General features: G+C 38.5%; 1 protein-coding gene and 1 long non-coding RNA gene across 6 annotated transcripts; one reads left to right on the top strand and one right to left on the bottom strand.

Moving 5' to 3' along the window:
- The first annotated feature begins 43 nt into the window (after positions 1-43).
- Positions 44-12,327, top strand: LOC135409958 (uncharacterized). The gene is made up of 4 exons (XR_010428454.1): positions 44-183; positions 2,629-2,831; positions 6,588-8,120; positions 11,561-12,327. It is a non-coding gene; the product is annotated as an uncharacterized LOC135409958 (long non-coding RNA).
- LOC135409952 (arylsulfatase D-like) lies at positions 2,179-17,882 on the bottom strand. 5 transcript variants are annotated; one of them, XM_064646146.1, is made up of 12 exons: positions 17,782-17,852; positions 17,320-17,496; positions 15,189-15,238; positions 14,500-14,649; positions 12,129-12,250; positions 10,548-10,670; positions 7,097-7,520; positions 6,229-6,365; positions 4,839-4,973; positions 4,028-4,190; positions 3,614-3,735; positions 2,179-2,993 (listed from the first exon to the last, which is right to left on the bottom strand). In XM_064646146.1, exons 3-12 carry the CDS (start codon positions 15,212-15,214, stop codon positions 2,623-2,625), a joined length of 1,773 nt encoding a protein of 590 aa, XP_064502216.1. In that variant the 5' UTR covers positions 15,215-15,238; positions 17,320-17,496; positions 17,782-17,852; the 3' UTR covers positions 2,179-2,622. The 5 variants fall into 5 exon arrangements, with proteins under 5 accessions (XP_064502216.1, XP_064502217.1, XP_064502214.1 ...); XM_064646147.1 differs by lacking the exon at positions 17,782-17,852 and adding an exon at positions 16,059-16,129 and having other exon boundaries at positions 17,320-17,772; XM_064646144.1 differs by lacking the exon at positions 17,320-17,496 and having other exon boundaries at positions 17,782-17,882.
- Between the last annotated feature and the right edge of the window lie 265 nt (positions 17,883-18,147).

The following is an 18,147-nucleotide window of genomic DNA, read 5'->3' as shown; positions in this document are numbered from 1 at the left end:
GAATAAGGAAGAGCTCTAAAGCAGAAGCTTGAAGTACGCTGCTCCAACTGCCAAGGCAAATAGAAGAGCTTTAGCAGCAACTGAAAGTACATAAATCCCAGGCAGTGAGACCGTTGGCTACATCACGCTGTGTGGAAAACCACCCTCTGGACGGGAGTGGGAGAGCCGTGGCTAACGCAGAGGGTGAGCCAACCAGCCCCCTTGAAATCAAAAATCAGTCATTGTACTGTCATGTTGGTGTGTGCATGCCAGTTCTAGCAGCCTGGTAATTCCCTGGTATGTTATTAGAGTTCCACTGTTTCTAAGTTCTCTCCTGTGCCAGTACTAATACAGATGTAGTTGCACAGACTGGCTTGCCATGCGTCTTTACAGTCCCATAGGGGCCCTGAACTCCTTTTTTTACTGGCTATGTGTGCTTATGGTGATTTTAAAAGGGGGTATAAAAGTGTTGTGCTGTAATCCACAGAATAAGGGCTTTATTCAAAGAAAGGCAGAAAACAGGATAGAGGTTCTTGGTGTAGACATATTCTTGTTTGGAGGCCAAAATAAATATTAATACAAAATACCATGGCAAGGAGGAGAAAACAGAGTTTATTAACCAGACCCTGATAATTACAATGGTATTCACAGCATCATTGATGTGTGCGGTGCATGAAACTTAAGGGGAACATTGGGGTCTTAAATGTTTATCTGCATATAGGAGTAGTAACTGCAACATTTTCCGCAAGAATTTCTGCCCAAAGAAGTAACTGGTAGAAGTAACTGAAGCTGAGAGAAGCCTATGAAGTGGGGCAAAGAATGAGACTGCAAGGAAGAAGCCTTCAGTTGAAATTAGGACAAGGGCACTCCTGAGAAGAGGAAGATACTTGAATGCATTAAGGAGCAGATATTCAAGGAAAGATTCAGAAATACTAAGAGGAAGATTTTTTTTTTCTTGTTTTGAAGGATTTGGAAAGAACTAGGTGAAAATGGTACAATTCAGGAGGCAGAAGAAATTTCCTGAACTCAAGACTCAAGGAAAGAATGCACCCTGCAAAGGCACAGTGCTATTCTTTTCTCACTATTTATAAAGGATTTTACTAGTCTCAGCAGAAGACTGGGATACTTCCAAAACTCAAACATGTGAGCCAGTAACGGAGTTGACTTTCTGTCATTAGACAGTTTATTTATTTCTCATTAATAATTGCTACAATTAAGAAACCATTTATAAACTGGTTACTTATGTTCACTTATTCCATGAAATCTCATAATCCATTCCTAGAGGATAGGGTAAGAGGCGAATACTGATGGAGCATCTGGGTGAATTATAACTATCTGTGAAGTGCATGAAGTCACAGCATAAAATAAAACTCTGCTTTTAAGCTGTAGGGCTTTGTTTACCTGTGGATTTCCTGATGGCTGAATTGTAGGAAATGAAGGAGAAAATGAAAATAAACCAAATATTTATCAAGGAAGATGAAGAAGAGAAACAGGTCCTAGCACAGTATTTAGAAGAACAGTTAAAAACACGTGAAGTAAAGCAAATGGGCAAATTCTGTTCTTAGATGCCTACATATTCAGATATACCATCTGGGAACAGATGAATTTTATGCCCTACAATGAAAAGCATTACCTGCAAGGCCATTTAATTAGGAACAATTCTTTTAACACAAAGACGAAAAGAACTGCAGCAAAAGAAAGAGCAAGAGCGAGGAGATAGACCTAAGTAGCTCTAGCTCTTTGGTGGAGTGGAAATGTGACTTGTGAAGCAAGTGAAGCACATGTGAAGCAAGAAATGCCTTTATTTTGCATTTCTTTTTTCCAGAGTAAATTATCGTTTGTTTTCATAGTTAGAGTTTGACATCTTTCAAAGAGTCTTTTCTGAACCTGCTACTTGTCAGCAGCAATGAGTTATGACTGAGATAAGGGCAGCAGGGTAACCTGTGCAGTCATGTGCCCAAATAACTCATTACCAGTGTGGCACTTCTGTGGCCATCAATGCCAAAATGCCCTTGCCAGTGCTGCTTAGGGAGCTGGGTGGGATGGGAGCTTTGGAAAAATCCTTTCCCTTTTGTGTTCTCCATCAAAAGAGGCTGACTCCAATCAGAGGAGTCCCATCCTTCTCAGAGAGTGCAGACAGCTGCTACCCAGCTTGTCATGTTTCTGGGCAAAATTATTTTTTAATTATTTTGGAAGCAATAGTCTGCAAAAATTTATTATAGGGGCACCTTATGCATCACCAGTAAGGATAACAAAATTAAGGAAGACCTCAGTCCAGAAATCACTTAGAAATTCAGCACAAAAAAAAAACCCAAAACAAAGCTTCTGAGTGTACATTCGTAATCATCAAAACATGTTATATCATTACTTGTACAGATCTAATCTTGACCTGCTTCAGTGCATTTGAACTATCCATTCAGTTGTCAGCAGATGCAAGTTAAAACATAGTCTTCAGAGCATTCTGTCTTAATCCCTCCCTGAGAGTCCAGCCTATAGCCACCTTTACTAAATACTGTGCCACTCACTGGAACAATTCTTATATAAAGGCTGCATTTAGAGAAACAAATGACCCACTGATCAACACCTCCAAAGGAAACACTCTTAATCTAAATACATTTCTGAGGAAGTATCTGTTTCTATCCTTTATAGGTCAGCAAGTTTACTATCACTTTCCTTATCACACCAGCAGAATGGGAATGTCCCACAGCACGGCTGCAGCCACGGCTTCCACACCACGTTGTACACAGAGAGCTGCTCTGGGACCGGAGTCAGTGTCCTGCGATGCTCTTCGATGGCTCTTCCAATCGTCCTTATGACAGTGCCAAAGAGGGGCTCAGTGTCAGCCGAGAGAGGTTTGGCTTCAGAAGGGTCTCGTGAGAGATCAAACAGCAATGGAGGGTCATGGTGGGTCACACCTTCCCCAAAACATGGGCAAAATCCTCTATCATAACAAGCCCCAGCTCCAGGAGGACTGAAGATAGGGGTCACATAGTGAGCCTTCCAAATGGCTCCACCTGGCAGGAAAGAAAGAATCACAGAAGGCTTGCAGTGGTACTGGCAGTTATCACAGGGAAGAGTGAATATTTTTCTAGAGTTCATTTCTGTTTGCACTTCAGCTCTACACTTATTAGTTGATATAGTATTTTAATTTCATTTAAAATTAGGTGTCACAGAATTAAACCAATAATGTAAAATGATTTCTGACATTTTGAAATTTCTCCAAAGTTTTCAGCAAGTACGAGCTATCAGTCACTTTGTTTTTTACGAAAACATGAAAAAAAGATTTTGGGATTCCATGGCTTGCTTCTCTTTTAAGGTAGCAGGACTACAGACAACGGGCTGAGACAAGGACTTCTCTATGAGACAAGGAGGGTACTGACTCCTCAGGCGTTGCTTTCAGTTGGAGATGTGGGTGAGACCTATTCTGAGCTCCAGTAGCCTGCCTGGCACACCATGTGCCTTGAAGCCACAAAAAACCTCTTTGTCCTGTACAATACAGGCAATGCTAGTAAGTTCTTTAACACCTTACACCTGGAATTACATGGAAAGCTGCAATCCCAGAAAAAAATGTGTTAGGCCAGTGTGCCCTTCTGTAGACTAGACCTAATTTTTTGGAGAGAGGCTGTATACTCACTGTCTTTCTGGTGCCACCTCACAGCATGTAAATGAATGCCACAGTAGTGGAACAGGAACTCATGCTCTGAGTGTGCAACCATTCCTCGCAGTAGAGGCATCAGATCCCGGCCATCAATTATCCTAACAGAAAAAAAAAGAGATCATCAGACTGATCTCTATACAGGACTGCATTCCTTCTGCAAACCTCTTGCTGGAACTGGCAACTTTGAATGAGAAAGAGGCTTGTAGAAGATATTGGGTAGAGGCTCAATTTCAAATGTAGAGAAGAGATGATGAAGCTGTGCTAACATAGATGTGCCTAGAAAAGGAGCAGGACTGAAAAAGAAAACATCAGACTCTTAGAATGTGTTTCCAAACTTTACTTTCCATTATTTTGGGAAAGAAGGAGTCATTAAGATACTTGTGTTTGTACCTGTCCTGAGGCACTACCCCTCCAGCCAGATGAATTACTGTAGGATAAATATCCATAAGGCTTGTAGGTTCATCAATAACTGTTCCTGGAGGTAACACTCCTGGCCATCTAAATATCCCTGGAACACGAATTCCTCCTTCCCAGCCTCCCATAGCTTTTCCACCTTTCATTTAAAAAGAAAAAAAGGATTTAAAATAAATTTCATTTTAAATAAAGAGAAATTTTAGACAAATGTTACTGTACTATAAGCTAATGTTAATTTCATGAGCCTTCTTTACTCTTTTGTTTTTACTGCCAAGATCCTTCTCCTCAGCATCAATGAAAGTATGTTCACTAGATCAGCCCCACCCCTGAATGACCTTCTTTTTTTATTTTTTTTTTTTTACTACCTTCTATTGTTTTAGAAACACATTGCACCATCAGCACTCAGTGTGGATAAAATTTTCAGGCATAAAATGATTTCTTCATCTTTCTTCTACAATCCTATAACATACCTGTTGTTGTGAAAGCAAGGATTCAGATGTAAGATGAAAGTAGTATTAAGTGAGAAGTTATACAATCTTAATAAAAATTAACTTGTGGTTAGTTGCCTCATGAGGAAATTACAGTTTGAGAATTCATGCTTATAAAGAATATCTGCCTACGTTAGCATTTACTTCATTTTTAAATGCCTAATTAAAATGAGACAAATTTGCTTCTCAATGATAAAATACCATCACTCCTTAAGCATACAGTCTTATCTACACCATAGGGGTGTCCAAAATACTTTACTAGTTGATGCTGGGTTGTCACTGTCCCTGATAGCTCTTACCTTTGTATATTCCATTCCAGCCACCCAGCTGCCTTTTGTCTTCTTGTCTTTCCAGCCATCCACCATGATCAGAGGTAAAGTAAACTAGTGTAGTATCTTTCAAACCTTCCTTATCAATAGCATCTAGAACCTGGCCTGTAAACACAAGAATACTTATGTATTAAAAAGAAAAACATATAGCTTACACTACATAAATTTTAGCCTCTGACTTGTCAACATTCATCAATGTAATTTCTTATCCATGTAGGGCTGCCCATTGTTTAAAAGAAGAGTTTTTTTAAGATTAAGATTTTTAGTTATTATTTCACTAATATTAATATTATTGCTTATTAAAAGCATAGAAAATTTGTGATGTGCTGTAATCCCTTTATTATTTGTATTTTAATAGAGTGCAACAACCACAGTCACAGGCTGTATTGTAGAGGGCAAAAGTGCCATATACTGTAAAAATATGGAAAGAAAATGTGATTCAAGGCCCCAAAAAATTAGATTCTGCATCAGTGGTGGCTATCATGAGAAACGTGTAAAAAATGTCATGTACCCTTACTTTATGTTGTCTGGACTGCAGTTAGGATGTGGATTACATTACTGGATGGATATAATATGCATTAATGATAAATTTCCTTTTCATTTAAAAGTAATTCTTGAACTGTTTCTGATGTTCTAATTTCTTGATTATATTCATGATGTGTAAGTGTTTGACAGGTAGGTTTGAAACCAATTTCTGTATATGTACCTAACTCTTATCCCTTTTGCCAATATGGGTCCTTTTCCTCCATCATGACCGAATGATAAATAACTCCTCCCTCCAAAAAAACAGGCTGAAGAATAACATGAATCTGATTGGGGGGACATACCAATTAAAATTTATGAACACTTCTGGATTTATGAATGGGGCTGAAAAATATTTATTATGCTGTTTAATGCAGCAGTCAGAAATAAAGAGCCTGCTGGTTTATATCTGGAATTAATTTGCTTATCAGTTTTATCACATTCTGATCACCTACTTAGAAATGACCATAAGAGGCTGAAATTACCCGATCTCTATAAATCAAAGAAAATGAAATAATTCTCAATATTTAATAAGAAGATCAGGAGGGCTTCTTGACAGGAGCTAAGGGGACATGGTTAAAACTGGTAAACACTTGACCAAAAAAAAAAAGAATGACCAGAAAGACTCATTTTGTCCAAGACCGGAGAAAGTAAAAAGCCAGTGCTATAAGCCAACAGTGCTCATACAAATTAACAGATGTTCATAAAAAGCTTAGGACGTTTTCCTACTTGTTTTTAATTATCTTCCTTGTCCTTTTCATAACAATTGTGTTTTATTACATATTTAGACCTAGGTATTAGATAGTTGGAGACATTTTTATTTGCTATGGTGACTTACCCACGATCCAGTCCATCTCCTCTACATTGTCTCCATATAAACCATGTCTGCTCCTCTGAAGGAACTTCTCTGTGGTGAGGAGAGGGGTGTGGGAATGTAAAAAGGAAAGAAAGAGGAGGAATGGCTTGTGCTTATTTCTAAGGAACAGAAATCAACATTTTGTTATTAGGGAGGAAGGTTCTCAATGCATACAGAGGTCAGGTGTAATGAAAAATTGTATTATTTATGTACAGATATTTCAACAATCTCTTCAGAGACATCATAGTTTGTAAGATATTATAACCCAGTAATTAGGATTTGTCTGATCAAATAATGTTTGACCTGTATAAAACGACCCCCTTTTTTCCTCTGAATCATAGATAGAAAACTTCTGGATTGAAGCTCCACTTTCTGCTATTGCAAACCACAACTATGCCACTGAAGTGAAGGCAGCAGGTTCATCTCCTGCCAGCTGCTGCCCACGTACCAGACTGTATGATAAGGCTAAACCACAGCTCTGCTTTTCCTTCTCTGGCCCACACATGCATTTCTGAATTAGCTGCTATTCCTTAAAGCTGCAATGTTGGTCTCATTGATAGATATACATATTTCCCCAATATAGTCCAGAAATATTCAGTCCAACACACGGAAATTTGGACATTTTATCAGCTTTAGTGAAGCAAGGAATAAGGGACATCCTTAAACAACAGCTAATTTTTTGGTTTAATGATACCACATAAATATTGATATTATTTAAAATTAATAAGCTTAATAATACTTATAATCCTATATGATATTATAAAAATTACAAAACACTCACATGGCAAAGTGCTGTTTAAAAGTTGCAAGATGTTCAAGAAAATTTGTGATCAAAGAAAAACCACTTTACCTTTCAATAAATGAAATGGACTCTCTCAAGATAAGGGATGTAGTTCTGTCTGTCACCATTGGCTGCTCAGTAACTTCATGGTTTCTCATCATAATGCAGTTCCAGTAGCGAACAAACCCATAACTTGAGAACCAGGATACAAAGAACAGGAGACTAAACCCAACAAGGCAGGTCAGTGTTTTCCAGTGGACTGGAATCAAGCCAGTCATTCTTCCCAGGGCAGCAGTGAGTGCAATGAGGCCAATCATTTGAGTAGAAAGCCAGAGTTTCCTTCTAAAAGCTCTGTCCATCTCCGGTGTTTCTGTTGGTTGGCAGTCACTTATTAGCGTAAAAGGCATCCCGTAAAAATAGTCAAATCCATGATTTAAAGGGTGATGGCAATGGTCATTGCGGGATTCACAGTTAACACCTTGATGCCACTTCCCTGAAAATGTAGATTTTTAAAACGTAAAGAGAAAATATATAAAAAAATTTTTTCCTCATACAAAATATTTCTCCAAAATGGTTGGTTTCATTCTGCTGGTGATGACTTCTTCATCCTACACAGAAATATACTGAGTATGTAGTGATATAATGGGTTTGATGAAATCAAACCTCTACCAACAGTTATTGGTGCTCTGCACACATATTCATGCCCTTAAGCTTTTATCAAATATAAAAAAAATGGATTATAAAGGGAACTAGAAATCGAGAAAAATTCAGAACTGAGCAAAAATATATGGCTTTTCTGGAGACCTATCAGGTAAAGTAGGGGGAAGCTGTCCTTTTTTAAGCACAGGACAAAATAACACTGTTCTGTTGTCTCTTTACCTTCAAGGTGCTATGCAGACTTGTTTCTGAAAAGCTTTGAAGAGCTTGATGTCAGGACTGTGGCAACACTCATTGTTGGTGCCAGACCGATAAGGGAGGCTATGGAGAGTAGTCAAATAACTGGCAGCTCAGCTGTCTGTTTTGCCAGATAAACCACCAGATCCTGAAAAACTTGAGCTCAGGAGATCAGGATTTCTCATGAAACTCTACATGTGTAAGTAACTTTGCTGATCATTGTATCTCCATATACTGAATGAGAATAAAAGACTTAGTTTTATAAATATTTTTGCTATTTGTATTTAGTCAAATTTTAAAAAGTTAAAGCCTCCTCCTTTTAAATGTTGAAGTCTTCGTATATCAGAAGGAACATCTCTTGACCTTTTGCAATGCAATTTTTTCTTTATTATGAACATACAAACTATTATGATGAATGGCACATCAAAACCATGCTTTTTCTTCCCCTCCAGCCTATTCAAACAGACTGGTTAGGCACTTATATGGGGACATTGCCAGCAGGCTCATTTGGCTCAAACACTGAAGTTTGTGAATATCTGAATCAAATGAACAAAATCTACCCCTCATCACAGAGATGTAGTTTAAGTGCATTTTATGATCTCTGATGTAATGCAGATGTTGGGTACTAGATCTATAGACCAAAATGAACATTTAGAATTGTATTTGAAGACTAATTTGCAACTAGTTCGTATTGTGAAGTCAGGAATTGTGCACTTAGAAGAGGATGTTATAGTAAACCATTTGTTTAGGATATTGCCAATACATATACTAGCAGTCAACTCTAAGTAGGTTTCAATAGAATTGCTGTGCATCACAACAGGAGCAGAAAAAAACTGCTTCAGAAGGAAAAACAATGCTGCTCTTTAGATATAAATATAAAGAAGGAATGGAAGTTCCATTCTAAGTGGATGAATTCCTTTCAGCTAAAATCTCTACTCAGTTTACTTCTTGACATATTTAGAGCCAGCTATAGAACGAAACAGATTTGTAATCAATACATAGATGCATTGGTCATGAATACAGGTGCAGCTAAAGTATCCTTGAAATCCAAATGCACTCCAACACCTAAATCTCCAGCCAAGGTCGATAAAGACTTCTGACATGCTAGAAAAGACTCAGATCTCCAGAAGATAAACTAAGTGTATAATTAAGATAAATTAATCTCTGAGGGCATACGTTATGCAACATTGGCTTTTTGACTACAAAATATCTTCAAAGCATTTCCCAACAAAAAGTCTCATTATCACCTCAAGCTGCAGATTATTAATGGGATTTAATTTGCAATTAAACTAGTTGTGCTCAGGGCGAAACAATTACAAACCATTCAGGTGTGACTACTTAGTGCTCATTCAGCTGTGGTGACATGCACAGATGTTAAGATTTTTTTGCTTCATGACTTGAATGTAAAATTCTTGTGGGTTTTTGTGTGTCACTTACAGCTGATGCTTCCCACCATCCCCTACGGTGCAATTAATCAGGATCTGTCAATCCAGTTAAACTAAGTGATGCTTTTGGTGTCCATAGTGTGATTTTAGCTGAGATGCCCACAGGGAAAATGCTAGTTCATTTTGCTTATGGGAAGTATGCAGCAGAGTCTCCCTGCAGGGCAATTCCCTTGGGAGAGTGGAGAGAAATCTGATTGTTTTTTTAGTGATTACATGCTGAAACCAAGCTGAAGCATGCACGGGCTGTTTTATGAGCTGATTAAAACAACTAAAATAATATTGCTGCAAAACTAACAGGAGATGGAGCTTTAGTAATGTAGAATTTAAATAGCATGGAAGGCTTCTTTTAGTTTTGTCCTGTGTGGTTTAGATTTATTCTGTTGAATGAATATAAATCTATTTTTACAGGAACTTTTATTAATACATTCAGTTGGTTTGTACAGCCAATATCTTTAAGTGTCAGATGTAGATTTTGGGTTTTGACATTTTAGATGCTCAGATGAAGTGGGACAATTAGCTGAAAATTCAGCTCAGGAATGTTTGTGCTTTATCAGCCTGTGGAATTATGTGACATATCTAAGATAAATAATTATTTGAAACTATATCATGACTAAAGGTTACAACTATTAAAAAGATAGAACTATAATACATGAACAAAATTCATGTCAATGCTGAAGAAGGCAATGTTTTACAGGTTGTACTGAAATCGTGGTGAACTTAGTGTCATAATTGCTTTGTTTCTGGTTTTAAAAGGCCAAATCCTGTGATACTATAAATTGTCTCTACTGGTTTAAGTAGCAGCTGTTCCCTTTTGCCATGAATCTACTCTAAACTGGGTAAAACATCATCATGCATATTTAAATGGCACTCATATTTTTACCTTTTTTTAAATGAAATAGCATCAAATAAGCATCTTGTACCTGGTATAATAATATTCAGGAATTATTAACATATTTTTCATTATATATTTTGACAACCAGTAAAGTTTTTCTGCTTTATCAGATGCTTGTTCTTTTAAGAAAGATACTATCTGGTCAGGATTTCTTCTTACGTAATATTCTTAAATTGGGAAATAAAAATATTCCAACTGAAGTATTAGCAGTTACTAACTAAAACAACTGGTTCGAGTGAGATGTGCAGGTGAAACACATTCTAGAACATTTTTAGGAGTGTCTCCATACCTATCAGTCCTGTGCTGTAGCCTTGCTTCTGCAGTATTTTGGCAAAAGTGGTTTCATTTGGAGGAAGGCCTCCTGAGCCAGCATTCCAAAAAATGACACGGTAATTGTTTATAGCGTCCATCCCTAAAAATAAAGCAATCTGAGTAAGTGTAAGATGCAGAGTACTTTTAGCCAACATACTTTATTGTTTCCTGATTTCATTGAAATCACAGTGTTAAATGTTCATCTTAATGCTGTTTGTTTGGGAAAATGAATCTAGGACTCTGGACAAAATTAAACAAGAGTTAAGCCTCTCTATGGTACCCGTTCTTCTTTGTACATCATACTGAGACATCTTATTTAATTTCATTTCATTTCTTTTCATTAGGAATGACACAGTTGTATAGGAGCTTTTATATGTTAGAGTGGCATCCAGGCTGTATGTAATGCACTTACTTAGTGTGCCTGTGAGGGCAGGGAAGAGCATAAGGAGACTTAAGCCTTCTATTAGCCTCAAACTCCAGCTCACATAAGGCTACCTGGGAACTCAAGATTTCCCTGCACAGTGTCATGGCTGGTATCCCGTTTCTGAGACCCACAGAGTAGTGTCCTAGCACTGCAGTATTCTCTTCACCTGCAGGTTTACACCCCATTATTTAGCATTTTATACTGGCATAACCCCGTCATACAGTGTTGTGTGAAGTTCAGTCACTTCTGGCAGTGCTGAACATCTCTGGTCCTTTTATAGAGGGAGAGGGTTTGTACAAGCCCACATGCATTTTCAAGCTACCAGTCTCAGTGGGAGCTGTTGTGATAAATGTAGGATGACATATTGGCTTCAAAATGCCTCAGGAATGAAGGCTCTGAAGATAATTTGCAATAGAACAAGCATTTGAGAGATGCTGTTAGAAACATGTAGAGCTGTTTGTTTTTCATACCTCTTCATCTCAGGGATGCGGTTTGACAGGATAGTATTTTTTCTTCAAAAACACAACTGGGAAAAATAATATAGCTGTCAAACTGTTATTTCATAGGATGGATTAATTCTGACAGATTCGTAAAGAAGCTTTCCCATACATGACTCTTTCTACACCTCGACTGGAGGGAATGGATACACATCTGCACAGATCTACTCTGCTCCCTGCAGGGCTGAACTGTTTCTGACATATGATGAGGAGACACCCATGGCAGAAATTAATATAACTGGTGCTTTAGAAATGTGTCATTGTTGTTATTCATGTTTTGTGTAATGACTTCTTTGAATGTAACGATTTGCTCTAACTTCATTCTGGCTGCAATTTATACGATAGAGCACCAAAAGGCAACCAAAATTGTGAGTTGGGGGGACCAACATGCTCTGCAGAGCTGTTTTTTCTCTTCTCTGCTTTCCCCCCAATCAGTTGGATGTACTCCATAAATATAGATGCCACCTCCAAGGTTCTAGGCCTGGCTGGTGTCTTGTGGGTCTCAGTGAGGGATGATGTGTCTGTGGCACCCCTTCTATTTGCACACCCTCATTTTTTTTTTGGTGCCCATTGTATGACATTGTTCTCTACAGTAATAAAGCAATGTTTAAAGGCTGCTTGGCTTTGCGAGGCAAACCTGATCGGAGGGGATATCTGCCAGTGAGGAAAGCTGCTCTGCTGGGGGTGCAAAGTGGAGCCGCAGCAATGTGTTGGGTCAGCTTCACTCCTTCCTTTGCCAGGCGATCAATGTTCGGGGTCCTAAAAATGCAACCAGCACCATCAGATATCATTCAGAGGGTTTTTCAAGGGAATAAAGAATTTTATATTTATCTTTATTTTGGGAAGTTTCTTCTATTTGAAGATGGTCAGGACATAATTTTTTAAAATTTATTTTAACTTTCTCAAGTGATGGGGAAATAGTTCTTTTTTCTTTTTACATTAACATCAGTATCTGGATTAATTTCAAGCCAACCATTCCTTCTTGTTTCCCATGTCCTATGAAGAGTCTTGCAGAAATCATAGAACTATAGAATGGTTTGAGTTGGAAGGGACCTTAAAAATAATCAAGTTCCAAGCCTTCTGCCACAGGCAGGGACACCTTCCACTAGATCATGATGCTCAGACGCCCATCCAACCTGGTCTTGAACACTTCCAGGGATCAACAGCTTCTCTGGGCAACATGTTTCAGTGCCTCACCTCTCTCATAGTAAATTTCTTTCTAATGTCTAATCTAAATTTACCCTCTTTCAATTTAAAGCCATTCCCTCTTGTCCTATCACTGCATTTCCTTGTAAAAAGTTCCTCTCAAGGCTTCTTATGGGCCCACTTTAGGTACTGGATGGCTGCTATAAAGTCTCCCTGGAGCCTTTTCATTCTCCAAAATATTTTTAAATTATATTTTTCTTACCCAGGGTTGAGACTGAATTAACAGATAATCAATCCCATGGGGATGAGGAGAGCTGTCTCTCTGCTGGACCCGTACTTTTTCTCTCTGCCTCAGGAAGCTCCGTAACTTGCATGAAACATGCATAGACCTTTCATCCCTGCAGAGCTGCATTTCCTGCACCAGATTTTTAAAAAGCAGCATTTCCTACACCAGCTTTTTGAAGAGGAGCATATCAGCGTACAGTGTAATGGTAGTTTAGTTGCCACAGGGTAACAATGCTTGACTACACAAGATGCTACATGACTTACAGTACAGGTAAGAAAGCAAACAAAATGCTTCTCCTGATGTTTTAAATGAAGGGAAAAGGAGAAAAATAGAAAGAAATCCTGCATGTTTTCACACTGTAGTGGCAATCTCTTGTGGCAACATGAATTAAGTGTAGATGAGAGAAGGGTATTTTGTAGACAACTGGTAACAAGCAAAACCAGGCTTGCCTAGCACACTAGTTACAGACAAGAGAATATTTTACATTTCAGAATACAGTATCTCCTTTTCCAATGTAAGGTATGCCTATTTCTGCTTTAAATTAGATTCGATTTCAGTTTTACAATTTTGTTTTTGCAATTAGCAGTTCAGTGGTGTTCACATGTAGACAAAATCCTCAGTAGGGTTTCAAAAGATCCTGGGTGTTTTGTTGCTTTGTTCTGGTACTGTTAGGGATTCCTCCCTTAAAGACACACTGCCAGGAAACAATGTCTGCAACAAGGTTTCTTATTCTGTACAGCCTACAGCCTTTCACCAGAGGTACCATGCAGTGTAACTTGGAAGAGCAGTTGGTACAGTTCCATCATTTAGCACAGCTGCCATCTCAGCTAGATAAACATGGCTTCTGAAAGGACCACTTCCCAAAATGCTGCTTTGAACTCCTGGATTCTCAGCACTGTGGAGAGACAATTGCTAATAGACTCCAGGTACTTAGTTACTCCACTAGTACATCCCAAATGTACCCCACTGCTCTTGAAAAGAAAATACATGCCATGAGGATGATGGTTTGGAGGCCCAGCATTGCAGAGCCCCATCAGCTACCTACATTTGCCAGCTGCCTATCTGAAACTTGCCAACTGAAGCTGATTAAAGTAAGATTCTGAGAAATTTGCTGGGTGAGGGAAGTGATCACAGCAAATTTGATTTTGTTCAAAGAAGTGACAAGCTGGTAGAAAGCCAGAAGGCAATACTGTGGCACAATTTTGAAGAAGAAGGCAAATTCTATGTCCTTGAGATTGAAAATAGAATTATTTCCTAGTAACATAGCTCATTGCAGTGATTTAACTGTACTTTGATGTAAGAATGGGAAACATAATGGCAACATGAAGTTAAAATGAGGTAATAATATGTTGAAAGAGGGGACAACATTTCTATCTTTGGGTATAGCTCTTTCTCAATGTCAGGCAATTAAGGGATACACAAGAACAATTGGCATATTCCCACAGTAAAGCAGCTCAACGCAGCAGAGCTGCCCCAGGAATGCACTCTAGGTTATGAGGTAATTCTAGGCAGAAGATTTCAGATTTACATTAAATATCACACCAGCTCTGTTCACCCTTACACTCAGTTTCCTTACCTGATAGTATCATTCCCATAGCAACCTACATCCCCTATGCCAAGGTCATCAGCCATCAATAGAACAATGTTTGGCCGTGTGATGATGGAAAGCTGTGTGACTGGTGGCTGCAGAAGCAGACCAAAAATCAGGGGTGTAACCAGGGGTGACCTGAAACACAGAAGAAGGAAAGAAGCCAATGACCTGGCCATTCATCATGCCCCCCACACGTGGCCAAAGACCCTCCAGTGTAAGCTTGGCTGCAGATCAGACCACTCTGTCCAGACACAGAGGGTGTGCTACATGTTTATCATTGACCCAAACAGATGTAATGAAAAGGAAAATGTCAGGTCCATAACTTTAAAATCTCCTTTTCTGATTGTTTCCAAGTTTCCTGTGAGCAGTCTCTCGTGGGAATTTACATGTAGCACGTGACATACAAGTGATTGTGCTTCAGTGGCTTGGGATGTTTATTAGAAGTTGGTCTGGGAAACTGAGAATGGGATCAACTTCCTCTGACACCATTTTTGACCAGACTGGGACCTTTGGGTTTTGCAAAAATTAATAACAAGAAAAACAAACAAACCCCACATTTTTAGTGTACTTGATGGATAAACAATGCTACTCTTTTATAACAGAGTACTATATCATTATTAAGCTTCACTAAGATCTAAGTATGATATAACAATAACTCATGATTTTTTTCTTACCAGTAAGATGCTAGTTGCCAAATCATTTCTGCATTTGGAGTGTTCAGATCCTGCAAAACCAAGAGTACCTTGTCATATTTACATCTTCCTAGTAGTCACTGCAATAAAAATATATTAAAAACTTTACCAAAGCCTGCTAACATTCTGTTTTATTTACTGCAGTGCACCTCAGATCAGACCCTAAATGAAGAAGGGTAAAGGCATTAATGTTATTTTTCTTGCTATCACTTCTTCACTTCTTAGAGGAATTTTTCTTTTTGTGTAGAGAAGTTTATCTTAAAACAGCAAAATAATTCTCTTTTCTTACATGACTCAGCTGTATGAAAAATACTTAGTGTTCAGATAGGAAAAGAAGAGCTCTTTAAAATCCGGTCAATGTAATTTATTTTTCTGTGATCATAGAGAAAGTAGCAACCTGCTGCTCCTTTACATAATGTGCCAAGTTTGCTTTCAGGTTTATAAGAGGTATTTGTAGTTGTAGAAATTCTAGTCATCTTTTTCCAATAATATTTTCTTATTTTTGTCATCTTGTTTTTTTACTCTAAGAATGCACAGTTTTCTCTGGGGCTTTTCCTTTCTGTGCAAGGACAAGACAAACTATTTAAAGGCTTTGAAATAAAGGCCAAGTGCACTTGGTTCAGAAGCTTTAAAATAGACTTCTTTCAAATTTATCCCATGTCTAGCTGATCTATCCCAAGCATCTCAATTTTATAAATTATGTTGGTTTCATATTTTGTTTTCCAGAAATGAGGTATTAAGCAGCTTAGTTAATATCTATAGTCCTTATATTTTATCCATCAACACTACAAGCTTTGAAGGGAAAATTTAAACTTCTATGCTTAGAAAATCGGCATCCAAACACTTACTTACCAGTGCTGATACAGCATTGCTATGTACAGACACTCAGTTTCCTTCATTTGAGTTTGTGCCTTTGCTGCATCCTAGGCAGATATAGGAAAAGTGCTGGAGAATACCTCAGCCATCTTTTACATTTAAATACTATGTGCCTCCAAAGCAGTTGAAATAAAAAGGGAGTTGGAAATCATCAGATTTAATTGTGCAATTGGTCGTCACTAATTGCTTGCACTTCACACTAGAGAGACATTGATTTAAAGCACAGCCTGGAGCTCAAGGCTGAGCTTCCTTAGAAGCTGTCTGTAAAACAGCAGGTAATACCAAAAACAGTTACTGCACTGGCTGGTATTATCCCTGTCAAGCTATTTCTTAGTGAAAGGTGGTGGGAGTCCAGGCAGAGAAACTTTAGCAGCTCTGGTGGGAGCAAGACAGACGGTGAAAGCAGCTTTCAAACGGAGCCCAGGTCCCTGCACACACAGCTGTGCAGCTTCCTGCTTGGCCCCTGGCAGCTGGGGCAGCAACAAACAGTTCAGAGGATGCATTTTTGGAGACCTCTATGGAACCACTTTTGCCAAAGCGCCACTGAAGCCGTGCTGCAAGCAAACAGTCCTCTCTCTTACCTGAACTGAATTTGGCTTCAAGGAAAACTTTTTTCTCCCTTTCCCATCATTAATCCCTCCCCCAAAATAATTTAGATTTTATGCCCTTCTTCATCCATTTTAATAATCTCAGAATGGGGAGGGGGAAGGGCAGGAGAAGGGGGGAGTTTAGCTTGCATATCTTTCATATTTAATTATTGTTTCCTGTATTGATTCAAAGCAATAAAATTCAAATAAGTATTTACCTTTCCATCAAAATACTTACAAGATACTGAAATCCTAAGTCAAGCCAGTTTGCATAAGAGAAAATATTCATATTTTTAGATGTACTCAGATACACACAGTACCCATTTGCAGCATCAGTTTGGCAACACTCAGTGAAAAGTCATACAGTTAATACCACTCAATTCAGTACTGTTCAGTCTGTGAAACTTTCTTTGAAAAATTCGTATTTTGAAGACTTGGGATAGATAAAAGTCAGACTCATGATAAATTGTCTGCAGCTCTCACTTTATACGTATGTTTCTATGAGAATAATGTTGTTGTAAAGGGGAAAAGGATATTTTAAAAACTTCCTTGAGATATTTTTATCTGCAGGAGCAAGAAAAAAAAGTTTCCAAACACCCATTAAAATTTTCCTGTGCATTTTCCAACATAGTAAGGGAGGAATACAGTACCTGGTCAAGTTATGTTCAAAGCAGGTAGTTGATAGACTGGTGCATGAGCTTGTTTTCAGTCGACTTAAAACCATTCAAAATTTTTTCAGCACAAGGACTGCTGCTATGGCACAGCGTCTAGTAACTGTTTCTGGAGACAGTCCTGAAATCTGCCGTAGTTGCACGTCCTACAGTTCACTACAGGAAAAGCGTGTTATACCAGAACTTGCAAGCAGCTGCATGTTCTAGCTTATCCTGAAGTCCCTGAAGCTCTACGTCCCACTGCTGTTTGCACAGCTTTGACATTCATACAGTGTGGGAAGATCGGGCTGGGGAACACCACAAATTCAGCTAAAATGCTTTCTGCCCAACCACCAGTTTCTCAAGGGATGGGAATGATCTGCTTCAAGTCTGAGACACTCCCATAAAAGGCATTATAAATAAATTTTCTTCACTTCCACCAGAGAAAATCGCTGTACTTACGGAGCAGCAATTCTTTATCTGTAGAAATAGAAATTGAGCTAATTTCTTCACTTTATGGCAGTCCTCAGTGCTTGCAGCAGTGACAAGGTTGTCTCTGCACACGCAGTAAGAAATAGTTCTAGGGTGGGGAGGAAATGCCAGTAAGAGACTTGAATTTGCTTTTCCAGAAAATGAGTCATTCAGCTTCACTTCTGAGTGCTGCCTGTTTTCTTGTCGTCACTCAAAGGGACAAATTCAGGTTACATGCTGGCTAATGCTTGCTGTTTTGATTTTTCTTGTTTGAGTTCTGCTGTACTGAGTGTTTTGAGACAGCATGAGGCAGAACTAAACAGCAATCTTGCTTTATTGACAGAATTTTCTGTGTTT

Source organism: Pseudopipra pipra, chromosome 2, assembly GCF_036250125.1.
Source record: "Pseudopipra pipra isolate bDixPip1 chromosome 2, bDixPip1.hap1, whole genome shotgun sequence".
Classification (NCBI taxonomy): Eukaryota; Metazoa; Chordata; class Aves; order Passeriformes; family Pipridae; genus Pseudopipra; species Pseudopipra pipra.
The sequence above is the reverse complement of the archived record's forward strand: the minus strand, read 5'-3'. Positions and strand labels throughout refer to the sequence as shown.

Bases quoted from the DNA above. Each gene is read 5' to 3' on its own strand.
- LOC135409952 (XM_064646144.1), bottom strand. From the start codon at position 15,214: ATGATTTGGCAACTAGCATCTTACTG. The intron at 4,191-4,838 runs GTAAGAGCTATC...TTTAAATGAAAG, and splicing joins CTGGAATGGAATATACAAAG to GTGGAAAAGCTATGGGAGGC. The intron at 3,736-4,027 runs GTACAAACACAA...TTTTTCTGTTAG, and splicing joins GGGGTAGTGCCTCAGGACAG to GATAATTGATGGCCGGGATC.